The sequence below is a fragment of the Dermacentor silvarum genome, chromosome 1, assembly GCF_013339745.2.
Source record: "Dermacentor silvarum isolate Dsil-2018 chromosome 1, BIME_Dsil_1.4, whole genome shotgun sequence".
Lineage (NCBI taxonomy): Eukaryota > Metazoa > Arthropoda > Arachnida > Ixodida > Ixodidae > Dermacentor > Dermacentor silvarum.
This window is the reverse complement of record NC_051154.1, coordinates 254,931,205-254,945,489: the sequence shown is the minus strand read 5'-3', so window position 1 is coordinate 254,945,489 and position 14,285 is coordinate 254,931,205. Positions and strand designations below refer to the sequence as shown.

Below are 14,285 nucleotides of genomic sequence, written 5' to 3'. Positions count from 1 at the left end.
TCCCGAATTCTCGCGCTCGTGCTGCTGGTCCCAAGGTAATCGCTGGTTACCGTGAGCTGGGTTCATTTCGCGGAGCAGTTTGTACGAGTGATTTCTTATGACCAGTGAAAAGATACCTTGCTCAATAATGCAACGAGTTGACATGACTCTAGCATTGAATAAGGCATGATATACATTAAATATTTATACAGCATGATATAAGGCATTATGCACATATGTAGTACTTACATTGTTAATTAATTTTGTTTGCTTATTGGTGCCAAATGCATGTGTTCTTTCTGTTCCGACAGTGCTGATGCCACTCCCTGGGAGCCAAATTGAGAGCAGCCGTGTGTGCGAGCCCAGCGACCAACGAAACCAACCGCAATCGTCACCGTCTCTGCACATCTCTGCAAGCATTCATGACTGCTTTGTGACTGCACCATAGAGAAATAAAAGTGACTAAATGACTGAACTCGGTGTGTACCTCTAGCTCGATGTCGTATACAATCTTGTTGCACACCTCCGACATGCACTTGGCTTTCACTGTCACATCACCGCCCACAATTTGTTCAACACCACACACGTGTGGAAGCAGACACTCCCCTTTCTTGAGGTTGCCGCCACGAAAAAAAACTGTTGGCGTTGGCAACCACCTTGAAATCGCACTGCAGTCTTTGCATCGCTGTTCAGCAAGCAGGCGATCTGCCGCCGTCGAAAACAGAGCACCGTGAGCACGAGCAGCGAAGGAAAGCGCAGGCAAAACAATGTAAACAAAGCGGAGACTGCACCACGGAGCGACCGCGCTGCTTGAAATTTCCATATTGGGGGCGCTGCCAGGAGGCGCAGCAGCGCCTTCAGGCGATCGTTTTCTCGTCTATATGCACTATTCTAAAAATACAAAGCACGATAGATTGGACACCCTGTATAGGTTCACCTGATATGCTGTGCGCTCATGTGTGAAGCCTTATTGTTCCCTAAAAGTCCTTAATGCTTATTTTGGGTCTGCCAGTGCAACTCGCCTCACACTAGCCTGTAGCGATAAAGCCCAGGCCAAAAGAAATTATGCCGCACGCGATCATAAGCCCGCGTTACACCAAGATGACCTGCTGTAGGTTCATCGTGAAGCTGACGGAGGACAGTGATACGCATGTGGGAGGGTACCACCAGCAAGCGCTAAGGGCCTTCGGGCAAAAATTATGGTGGTATAAAGTTCCGTTATGTAAGGTAAACATCCGGAGTGACTCGTCAAAGGGCCTGGAACCGAGACTGTTGATGATGGAACGTAACGCCGAATCACGCCGCTGTTCATCGCCGAAATGAAGTAACTGAGATATAGAAAGGACACGGGCATCGGTGCAAGGGTTGCTGCTGTCGGGTGGATCCACGGGATAATGCAACAGGTAATCCGCGTCCTGATGTAATTGGCCAGACTTGTGGATGACAAAAAATGAGTACTCTTGTAATTGTAAAGCCCAGCGTCCGAGACGGCCTGTGGGATCTTTCAGCCAGGAAAACCAGCACAGCACATGGTGGTCAGTGAGTACTGTGAATGGGCGGCCAAAGAGGTACGGCCGAAATTTGGAGATTGCCCAAACAAGGGCAAGGCATTCAGGCTCATTAATTGAGTAATTGCGTCCCGAGGCAGAGAGCAGGCGGCTGGCATAGGCTATGACGCAGTCACGACCATGCTGGAGCTGGGCAAGGAAGGCGCCGATTCCGTATCCACTGGCATCCGTCCAAACTTCTGTAGGAGCAGATGGGTCGAAGTGCGCCAACAGAGGAGAAGTCGTCAGAAGGCGAATAAGCGCAAAAAATGCATGAGCTTCTGGATGGCCCCAGACGAAAGGCGCATCCTTCTTGAGAAGGTCGGTGTGCGGATGGGCGATATTAGCGAAATTTTTGACAAAGCGACGAAAGTATGAACATTCTAACTCTTAACTATCACTAATTGCCAATAAAGGGCAAATTGAGCCTTTCTGTGCCAATGATTAGTCCTGCTAGTCCAGAGATTCCAGGAATCCACAGAGGCGTTTTAGTAGTCACTTTATCATCTTGATGGGAATGGTGTGCTTGTGAATGGTACCAGCATTTCAGAAAACAAAATTTTTTTGTGGGTGTGGTTGACTGAAATGTAGCATATGTCTGCCTTCTAAAGCTGTTTTAATAATGTGATACCGGTTCGTAATAAGAACCGACTAGAGAAGCAATTACATCTAAGCTGTCTTAGCCTGACAAGACTGCAACCATGTTTGATTGTATTTGCCTACAACAGAAGGAATGCCGCAGCACCCATACCTGAACCTCGTGACTCCACTTGAACGCCGCATCTTTGGACGAGTATGTCCAAATGGGTGCGTAGCAGATCAGTGTCCCATGGGCACAACGCTGAGGGAGCCGCCCAACCACGCGCCTTGCCAGGGAGTGGTCCCGTACAACCAGCTTTAGGAAGAGGCCTCCGCAGAGGGAGGCCGTGCGCACAGCACCGCCAATGCAGTTGCATCCGATGGCGCGGTAGCGCTCCAAGCGGAGCGGAGCTGCCGCCGCTGCGCTGCCAGGCCTTGCTGGAATGTTGCTCTCCACTTCGCCCATCAACATCGGCGGTATCTTTTCATTTATGAGCACCTGAGGTGTCAAGCACAGGGAAATGCCGTTTTCCTGAGACATGCCAGCAAGTTACTTTTGATAATAACAGTTGTTACTGAACTGCTTCTCTTGCCAACCATTTATGCTCAAATAATTCCTGCAGAAATTATTGTTTTGCAGGAAATATCCAACATTGAGAAAAACAAACAAAACCAATTTTAGAAATGTGTCAGCATGGCCAATGAAATATTTGGGCCAGTATTTATACAACTTCAGGCATATACCTCATTCCTCCTTGGGGGTTGGAGAGTCTTTACACAAAATTTTTTTTACATCTTTATTCTAGAGGTGTAGCACTGAAAACTTGTACATATATGTAATGTGATATGCTTATTTTGAATAGGAGGTCTATTGTTTATCTCTTTCCGTTCAAATTTTCATTTAATTATCTTCCGCAAAGATTTGCAAAATATGTGCACCTTAGATATCGCTAAATAGGGTATCAATGGCTTCTGCACGATTCAAGGAATGCAATGAGACCAACATTATTGCTCTGCCTTACCAAAAACAAGATTAGCGAGACTTCAAAGTTAGACACCAAAGAAACACTTTTTCCACTTTTTCGTGTTTCAAATTCAATACCGGGTAATTCAAGTTCTAGGTAAGGCAGAGCACCTAGGTTAGTCTTATTGCATTCCTTAAATCATACAGAACCCATTGATAGCGTATTTAACGATATTTAAGGTGCACATATCTTGCAAATCTTTGCAAGAGATAATTAAAGGAAGCTTGCATAAAATCTGCAAGGAAGGAGAAAAACGAAAATGGACCTTATATTCAAAATAAGCGCATCAAGTTTTCAGCACTACACCTTGTAGAACAAAAATATAAAAACATTTTTGCCTTAAGACCCACCTCCCCCCCATAAAGGCGCCCTGAAACACTTTTCGAAAGAATCATAGAATGGCCTCAGTATTAAAGGATGTCGTCTCGCGAATCGCCAGCTGCGTTATTGCAACAATACGTGGCTTTATTTTTTAGTCTCTGCCAGCGCACTGGAAGCTACACAAGGGAGAAGCCAAGGGGACAAAGTCCGGTGCAAAAGTTGTCTCGGCGGCGCAAGGGCTCCTTGCAGCGTTCCGTGGTGGCTGCAATAGGTGACCTGTAAAACGAGCAATCGCAGGGACTTTTGGGGCACACCGTCTGCTAGCAGCTTCCGGTTCGACAGACGACGCGGCGGCATTGGCGGCACGCCCGGCACACGCGTTTTTCTACGCGGTTTCAACTGTCAGTCGTGCGAAGCTTTCCGTCCGCTTTGTCGACCAGCAATGTCGTACCATTCATGCAGCTGACTTCTAGGTTTCCGTTCACTCTGGGCGTGACGATGACGAGCCAAGAAAGGCAAGAATACGCTTTTATTCATAAAGGAACTCTGGGTTTCGGTTCCGCGGCCTTTTTGTTTCTGCCAGGTTTAGCTCTACGACATTTGCCACTACTTGGACACACCGTCACTGCCTTTTCTGCCTGCGGGTCAGTCAGACAGATGAAAAAGCTATTTTTATCCGATAATTTATCAAGCATACAGAAGCATTATTTACAAAATCGGGTGCTGAGGCGATGGCTATAGCAGCATGGTAAATACTGCCCTGTGATCGTCGCTGCAACCGATATCGTCAGTAACGGCGCAGCTAGCATAATTAGAAGATGACGGGCTCAAAATGTTCGAAAATTGCGCGCTGTCAACGGCATTTCTTGGACGAAACTCGAGGTTCATTTGAAGTGGTAAATAGTTAGAAGTTTTCACTTTTTTTTTAGCAACAAGATGGGGAAATGGCCATATCGCCAACACATTACAGCTGTGCATTACGTCTCTGTGTTCAAGGAACTAATGTGGGCTAGTTGGTTACGAGTATTAAATATGTATCTCGCTGTGTCCCGTTTGAATTTGCACCGTAAAACCATGTTTCATAATACATCTATATGTGCATGCAAGTACTGAAATAGTTACTGTTTCTTGAGTCAATATTACAGAGAAAGAAATATCTTGGGGAATCATTCATGTTGGCCCATATAAGGCTCATCGCCGCCCAATTAAGTACGTACGTTCATTTGCTTTTTGTTCACTAATGGTTCAGTTTTGAAGTGGCAGCCATGCCTTTGATGCTTGTGCACAGCTGACTCAGCAAGGGATGCTGCAAGGCAGTGGTTACACGAGTTTACCATTAATGCTTGAATTTCGGCAGCCAACGGCTGAACAGCTGACCATTGTTTTGCTAGGCATTTGCAACCGGGTAATCTTCGAGTGTGACAAAGCCGGACTGCAAACGCATCAATAGGCTTCAACGGCGAAGCGGTGGCGGCGGTTGTGCTTCCTCGAACCGGAATCAGCGAGCAGACGGCGCATCCCAGAATCTCGCTCTTTTATGGGTCAGGTCACCTATAGTCTGTGCTACAAAGTATGCCGCAGCTACCTTGGAGGTCACGCGCAGCAGACCAAGCTGTGCTTGTCCGTAGACTGGCACTACAAAGACGAAATGGTTTTCCCGTCTTTGTGATTACAGACATTTGTTTCATGTATTAGGCTCCAAGTTAGCAGTTATGTATTACTGAGAATGTTCTTGCAATCGCAAAATAATTTGTTAGTGTGAAGCTATTCTAATGGCTACATTTTGCTTCCCAATGTGGCAGTGCGCAAGGTAGCTCTACATTTCACACCCTTGCACAATAACTATGCAACAGAGTACAAGCATTGACACCCCGACAGTACAGATATAAAAATAAATTATGAGGTTTACTGTCCAAAGATAACACATAAGCTACTGGGGACAATGTTGTGGGGAGCTCCGGTATAAATTTCAGCTCCATGGGGATGGTTCTTTAAAGAGCATTTAATTATAAGTAGAGCCACATTTTGTTATAAGGAAGTTGCATCCAGCATGAAAATACCAGTTATATCTGGGTTATAATGTTACAACCCCCTTCAAGTGCTACAATTCTTCACAAATAAAGTGCTTCGAAAGCAAAAGCACTGATGACAAATATATTTAAATTGCGTCGCAAACGCTTATGATCGTGCCTGTGCTGCAAGTTTAAATAATATGTGTAACGCACTTTAGTGAAACAAGTTGGAAGGCAAGATGGCTGGCTGTTTGATCTCAGTGTCAGTACGTCGTCGTGCAGTATTTTCACTATTTGTTTTTCGAAATGTTTTACACCCAGCACATATTTAATGTGGCTGAATGGATGGATGCTTTCCAAGTATGCTAGACATGAGACAGTCGATGTTCTCATATTAGACATTACTGTAGCGAGTTCTCGCATGAAGTCCACATTCTGTAATCCCGACAAAACACACTGAAGAATTGCCAATTTCTTACTCCCTTCCGCAGCAGTACGTCTTTAACGAGTATGAAGATGCAAGAAATATGTTGAAACTGATGTTTCAATTTACAGAATTAATTGGCATCTAAAGGGGACACCCTGTGCTGTATTTCGAGTGCTTTCGAAGCACTCTTTTTGTGAACAATTGAATCACTTGAAGGGGTTGTAACATAACGGACGAGAAACAGTCAAACCTTGATATAACTAAGTTGTAGTTGCAGCGAAAAACTTAGTTATATCAAGAATTTCGTTATATCGAGGTTCTGTTAATTCAATAGTACTAAGATGGGGGAAAAATGAAATTATGGGGTTTTACGCGCCAAAACCACGATCTGATTATGAGGCACGCCGTAGTGGGGAACTCCGGAAATTTGGACCACCTGGGGTTCTTTAACGTGCACCTAAATGTAAGTACACGGGTGTTCGCATTTCGCCCCCATCGAAATGCAGCCACCGTGGCCGGGATTCAATCCTGCGACCTTGTGCTCAGCAGCCCAACACCATAGCCAATTAAGATGGGGAAATAAAAATTGTTGGTTACATCGTGAATTTCGTTAAATCGAGGTTCGTTATATCGAGGTTTGACTGTATAACAATGGTAATGCTATAGAACTACACCACGGCGCTACGTCACGAAAATGCAGTGGCGCTGTCGTCGAAATTTAGTTTCACATGTTAGGCACTCCGCCGCCGAGCCGCCGCCCGTGTCGCGCCTACCACAGCAGCCGCTGGGTTTCGTGGGTGGTTGTGCGGTTCCATGTATGAGGTCTTTATTCTATGATCTTACAACGAAGGAAATGCAGTATGTCAACGTGCCTGAGCTGCGTCGAAATACACAAGAGGCTAAAGTTTTCATTGGTTTCCTGTTGATGAAAACCGTCTCAAGCAATGGGCTGCCGCTGTAAAAAGCGAAAGTTGGATTCTCATACCAGATTATCCATTGTGCGCAAAACATTTCGTAACCATTAAGTTTCTCTTTTATTCTGAGTGGCGTGCATGAGTTAACCTATGATCTTAGGATCGTTATTAGCGTGTCATAACAATTTCATGCCGCACTATGGGGAAAGCTAGATTAGGATTAGCCTTGAACGTAGGTCGAGCGAGCAGATACCCCAAAAAGCACGTCACATTCAAATTTTTTTTATCTAAAAAAATTGCACCACTTGCAGTGTAGATATCACACGTTCACATATGCAGGCTGTACAGTCACAGATGCGTTAATTGCAGTATGAATGTCATGAACGCGTCTAAACGTGTCCATTAAATTTCGAGCGCGAAATAAAATGTACGGGGTTAGTGCAGAGTTGGAGCGATCGGACGGCCGTGGCCTACAGGTCAGACGATGCGGTAATGCACAGCCGGCGTCGCCGGCGGGACGGTACCTCACCTCGCCGGTCCGATCACCGAGGCGATCGCTTCTGTCGCCGCACACGGCGACGTAGAAATTGGCTACAACTTCTTCATATAAGCCCACGTTAATCGTGTTAAACATAAGCGCACTATGTAGAGCTGCAGGCCAGATCGCAAGCGCTGTCGGCCGTCACTGCGGCGGTCAGCGAACTACGCCTATACCGTCTCGTTCGGCCGTATTCCGATGGCAGCGAAATGCAAGAATGTTTCCCTGGGTGCACTTTAAAGAACCTCACATAGTCAAAATTAATCCGGCGCCCCTACTACCATGTGCTTCATAATGAAATCGTGGTTTCAGCACCCTCCACCCCCACGCCATTAAAAAAACGCCATCCTCGCGTGCAAGCACGGCGGCGAAAGTGGGTGGAGCCTACGCGATGTCGCTATAGGGGCTAAAATATATTGACGGTGCCTACCCCTGTTTACAAACATGGTGTAGGTCTATAAACACCATGAAAAATTTCACATTTACTTCGCTATTTCACATTTACTATTGCGCTATATGTGATATGTTCCATCCATGCTCGTTAGATTGAAGTTCGACTGTACCCAAGTTGTTCTGTATTCTGCCCCCATCAGAATGTTGCTGCTATGGTCACCAAACTAGGTGGAAAGTACGCACCTTCAAGATGTTGAGATAGGGCACGACAAATCGGTATTCTGCGACTCGATCTTCACACCCGCTATGGTGGTTGAGGTGTAGGTCAATGTGGAGGCTGTGCTGGTCATGCTGGAATGTTGAGTCCACCCAATACTCATGGTGGCCGCGATAAAGATAAGCGGAGAACTGATGGTGCTGCACGTATGTTCCAAGCTCCGCCAGCGTGCCAAAGGAGAATGACAAAAGGCTCACATTCCAGTCCACGGGGTGAGTGGCCAACTGAAAGGCCTCGAGGAGGCTTGGCACCAGCCACTGGAACAGTGCTTTGTTGGACCCCTGGTCACGACCAGCATTGCACCATGCGCGTCCCACCTTGAATAAATAAATTACATATTGAAAATTAATTATAATTCTGGGATTCTATGTGCCACAATCTGAAATAATATTTAACAACTGGAGCTCTTTAATGTGCATCTAAATCTAAGTACTTGAGCATTTTTGCATTTTTCCCACATTGAAATGTGGCCGCTGCAACTTGGAATTGAACCACCGGTGACCTTGTTGCTTAGGAGTGATATGTTTAGTCACTAAGCCACCATGGCAGATGAATGAATGAATTAGTGCTTTTTATTTGTCATACTTGGGGTATGAACTCCAGACAAAGATAAGGAAACTGGCTTGAGGACATGTAGGGCACAGAAAACAAGTACTAACGCACATTATGCAGGGGCAGCCCACACACACTGTATGTCGGCATGCAACAACAAAATAACATTTGAACCATAAAAGGGCACAAGAAGCCGTATCACACATTTGAGGATGAAAGCTTGTACAATCTTGTTGTACATTAGAAAACAGCACTATTGGATTCTTTGAGTAAAGTATAGCTTAACGGAAGTGGAATGCAAAGTATAAACATCATAGGAGGCACCATACTTATTCAACATTGCAGGCAGAGTATACTGTACGGTCTGTTAGCTGTAGTTTACCACAGACCTTTGGAGGAAGATGGCACCACCAATTTCGCTGTTTACGATTATGTCTCAAACAATCCAGTGTTCCACAATCTTCAATTCATTTTAAGGAATTCCTATACAACATTAACCGGCAACTCTCAGCACAGCTGTAAGACGCTATTGTGCACAAACTGTATGTCACTAAGATTATCGCTGTGGATGTATCACAATACAAGCAGTGACCGCTCACCTGTAGGTGTTTAATGGACGGGCCAAACCAGGTGATGCCAGGCCACTCTATGGTACAATCCACCTGGTAAATTGATTCTTCGTAAAGGTTCCTGCTCTGCTTGCGGCATACCTCGCCGAATGAAAATGTTGCGTCTACGTCCAGCAGCAGGGCCTGCTCGCTGAAGAAGGCTCGATACTCCTTTAGGTATTTGTCGTGGCTTTCACCGGGGTCCGACAGGATCCGCCATAGCTGAAGCTTCAGCTGGTGATATGTGGGGAGCATACTGCATAGCATTTAGGAAAAATTCTGGAATTTAATGCCGCAAAGCTGCGCAATGGGTTATGAGAGACCCAATAGTGGAGGGGGCGCTCTGGGTTAATTTTGACCAGCTGCGGTTCGCTAACGAGTACCTAAAGCACAGAAGATAATTTTTTTTGCATTCCACTCTCACCAAAATCAGGCCGTGAGCACTCCGAATTCGAATGCACGCCAGATTTCATGCTCTGCAGCAGAACATGACCACTAATCCATCGCAATGAATGCGTTGCATTTGCCCCGTAATTAGTTCTGGTTCATTGAGAATCTCAAGTATCATGGAGCAAGAAGCCAGTTCATTTGAAAATCATGCCAAGGACCCACATTGATTCTTAACATTCCAGATACTGCACGACTTCCAGTGAGGGGTAATAGAACATCCAGTTATGTCACAAACAAAATATTGTATGGAGACTATTATGTATCTATGCTATCTGAAGCTAAACTTTCCATGTGGTCTGAAATTTTATTGCAGCTTGCCCTTGAGCAAAGGATGCTTAACAAAACTGCAACAAAATGTATGGTCATAACTTACTGGCTTTACTATTTTGCCAGACAGTGTCTTACCAATATTTGCACTGGGTATACTCGCATTATGCAAAGATTTGCCTGAATAACCATAGTCTTGTGCGAAAATCATGCCTATGCTTATGAGTAACTTTAGACACCAGGAGTGGGATGTCACTGAAAGTTATATTCACACCAATGCCTCTCGCGTGCAGTGTCAAGGTGCCTTGCAACCTTCTTAATTACAAGTTGATTACAGGTTGCAGAATTTTAATGGACAATTTAGAGTACTTGTCAATATCTACACAATTGCTCAGCAAGCACCACATACAATTAAAAAAACAAGAACGCTTAGCAGCTTGTGTACCTGTTACAAACACACTTAGGGCAGCAAATCAAAACATTTCAGTGGAGAAAGAAAAGTTAGATCTTTCCAAACAAATGGGCTATCGAGAAATGGTAGGCTGTGTTTTCATATCATAATGGAAAAGTATACCTGCCAGCTACGGCTGTCAGGAGCTCTTCAGTTTATCCAGTTTCAAATATAGCCACTGATGTTTGAGTCATGGTCTTCATTACAAACCGAATTAAAGACAAATAAAAATGTGAAGAGAAAGCTTAAGCTCAGGGCCAACTTGGATGCCACCTATTAAAATGCATGTAAAACGCAGAAATGATTTTATGAGACAACCAATGGACCAATTTAAATACAATTTATTGCATTTAAAAGAATGTTAAAGTCTGGTGACTGTAGAAGCAGAATTTGGATTTAGAGCCTGAAATGTACTAAAATTGTCAAAAATCTTATCATATCATATAATCTGTCAAAACATACCGCATTTCTGTAAACTTTACCCAATATATTATCTAAAATGCGCAGCTCTTATGCAAATTTACAGCTCACGTGAATTCATTACACTTGCAAGGGCTTTGCAAAAGTACCACTGGCACATTAGTGGTATGTTTCGGAGTGGTGTATAATACATTAATATTGTCCACTTTAGATGTATTACTGTAGTTTACAGAATCTTGAAATTTTGCGATTTTCAACAAACTTTATTAAGAGATAGACGGCCTAAATAGAAAATCTGTTTCCTCCAGTCACTAGATTTTAAGGATTAAAAACGATTTCTCCATTCCCGTGCATTTAGATATAAGTCCTTGAGCTAAAACTTCATCTGGTAGATTCAGCTGGACGCTTTCGAGCCCTCTAAGCGGTCTTGCGGTGCGGATTACCACGGCCGCCGATTAAAGCCTGCCGCGTGCATTGAAAACGGCGGCGCGGTGCCTCACAGTGGGGGACTTGTCTGGGTTCGGCATAGAAAATAGGTAAGGAACGCGCTTGGAACGCCGTCGCCCGTGGAAGCTAATGCTTCCCAGACCCGTCAGCTAGCGCCGTTCGGCCCAGCCAAGTGGCCGAGAAGGCAATTACGGCTGTGACATTCGCTCCCATTTCCGCCCACCAGTCGTTGCAAGCCACGTTCTACCCGGGAGCGCGCGACCGAGATCCGACAAACTCGACCACGTGGCTACTCCGATTGCACCCCCCTGCCGACGCCTATGGCTACGTAGGTACCTAGTACAATTTCTCAGCAATGTTTCAGACCCCAAATAAACATAAGGGGTACGCATCGTACATTCAGAATTATTTCAACCAGTACAACCCATCACGATTCGGTTTTTTTTTTTAAGTTTCTGCCATGCCCGCTTGGATTATTCATAATTTGCAGTTCTGGGTCCATCCGATACGAACACAACAATATTTCACTTATTAGAAAGTACGCAGGTCATTACAATGCGCAGCAGACGACGCGTGGCCGCCGGCGCCATGTCTGCACGCGCTCACGCACCATCTCTGTGTGGTGAACATTTGTTCGCAAACAACAAAGACGAAACTTGCCAATTTCTGATCGCAACCAATGTGCGTTACGATCACATGTTTCAAGTGCTGCGCGAAATACGCAGAATCGTTTTTTTTCTTTACTGTGCATAGAAGACGTTTGGAACCAATGGACCTCGAGCCGTATTCTGAAACGTTCCACTTCGGCGATAGAGGAACGTTTCAAAATACGGCCCCTCAACTCTACAAGGATGGCGAGCTGTAACATAACCATGTTAGCAGTGCACGGAAAAACGAAATGAGTACACAAAAAGAGTAGGTCTTTTTCTGTGTCTTCGTTTTGCCGTGCGCTGTTATCTTGGATGACAAAAGCACATGACTTGCGCGACAAATGTTAATGGACAGTGCCTACGCTAAAACGCGACATGCGGAATAAAACACGACAAACGTACGCATACGGCCAATCTTACCTTTCGACGCGCTGACGCCGTCAGCTCAGTGCACGACAGAGCAGCCTAGTAAGATGCACCACATCGAATCGTTCTAATGAAATCACGAGAGCGCGTGATACACGCGCTGCGCGTTTTCCCGAACTGTCCGTCGCACCCCGAGAGTGTACCCGAGAGCTCCTGCGAAAATACCGGTCAAGCCCTAAAATGTCAAGCGGCAAGCCACACCAGCGCCTCCTCTATTTATAGGAGGTACTGGCAGGCTGGCAGGTCTGGCCACAAGAGCAACTCGACCAACTACCGTCGACCACGCAATGAGGTAGCGCCACGTGAGGCGAGAGAAAAGAAAGTGCGTGAGAGAGAAAAACATGATGAAGGCGATTACAGCGCTGTAGTGTTGTAACGGCGCTTCCGGACAGCGGAAAACCAGACGTCTATGACGTGTTTCCGGCTCCCAACATTTGCTTTCGCCGCTTTCAACCAGTAGCCTTTAAGATTGGCATTTTAAATCCAAAGGGCGTCATCAAATAGCTATCATTCTTAAGCTCTGCTTGCGACGTCTCTGTTCAAGAAAACGTGGAGCGTGCGCCGCTAGAGTATACTAGTAACACTAGAATGGTACGCTCTAGTGGCGTCCAAAGCGGTGTGATTTATAGTGAGTGGGCCGGATGGCGCTCTCCCGCTGAGGCGCCGCGTGTGGAAACACTGCGCGAGGGCACTACGTGACTACGAGCGAATGGGCGGAGACTCACTCCGCGGCATATTCGAATATGCTTTCTCTGCAGTCACTGACACCGACTGCGCCTGTACGCACTTAAAGTACTGTTTTATTTCAACTGCCAGTTTAATTTCCACAACTTTGGGATGTTTTAGTTTAACTAGAGTGTACTTCAGTAACGTTAGCTTAACAGCTGGGTTAATGGAAATAGCCTTACCGTGCCGCAAATGAACTTTTCGAAAAGCGAATTTCAGTATATCGTGATAGCGTAGTTTACGTGCGGGACGCTATTCGATTACGCCTTAAATTTCGCACATACAGCACTAATTAAGTTATTCTATCTATTCACCATGCTGTACGTGTGCGTCCGAAAAGTGCGAGATGCAGTGCAATGAAAACCGGGAGCCTGTTGTATTTGTACTTTGAACTTTCCATATCTGCCGATTCGTGGCGAAATCAGTACAAGCAGTACAAGCCATGGCCTCCGAGATCTTCTAATCTCGGAAGCCACATTGACACGTGTACTTATTTATCCTTTTCTTGGGGACTGCCTTTCACCCGCTATCAGCTTAATGTTATCGCTCATCGTATGACGCGCCTTCATGATTGGTACTTACTGGGATGTTATCATTGATTATATCTGTTGTGTATGTTCTCGCCAAACCTTGTGCAATCAGATTGTATGCGCTACATGAATTGTGCAGTACTTTCTACAAGGTACACGGTCCCCAGCGATTACGCTGGAACCTTCGACGAGTCATGTATAAAAGCCGACACGCTTGACTGGCAGATCAGACAAGGTCGATTCACATAGGCCGCGAAGCTTCGGGCGAAAAGCGGTTCAGAACGAATTGCCACCGACATCAGCAAGGGTGGTTATGGGAGCAGCGATTGAAGCGCGACGATGTTTGGAGGAACAAACATTGGGAAAGAAAAAGCGTTTTATAAATAAAAAGAGACACAGTTAGATTCATTCAACGAAAATAAAGTTCATAATCAATTTTATATACGGATGGCGAGAAAAGAAGAGACAATTTTGTTTTACTTGATCATTATCAATAAATAGCTTTTTTGAGCGCCCACCGTAAGAGCGCCCACCAATAGCGGCGGGCGTTTAAGCCACTATCACTTGCAATCACGGTGTAAGAATAGGTACACCGTGCTTGCAATGCAATGCAGCTCTTGAAGTGCAGAAAGGCGCGCTCGTAAAGTTAACCTGTTACAATATGCCCCCCTCACATGTTGTGTTGTTTTGCTTGCCGACGTTTATCTGAATTTGGTGACGCGGGTAGTTTAATTTGGTTGTTTTCG

The 14,285-nt window shown here is 45.4% G+C and overlaps 1 protein-coding gene across 1 annotated transcript in view; it reads right to left on the bottom strand.

The window, feature by feature from the left end:
• The window catches only part of LOC119439367 (uncharacterized), a 68,825-nt gene extending 56,317 nt beyond the window's left edge, over positions 1–12,508 (bottom strand). Inside the window, 3 exon segments of the mRNA XM_049660809.1 lie at positions 7,979–8,329; positions 9,164–9,428; positions 12,278–12,508. Coding sequence (XP_049516766.1) covers positions 7,979–8,329; positions 9,164–9,427 — 615 coding nt within the window. The 5' untranslated portion in view covers position 9,428; positions 12,278–12,508.
• Between the last annotated feature and the right edge of the window lie 1,777 nt (positions 12,509–14,285).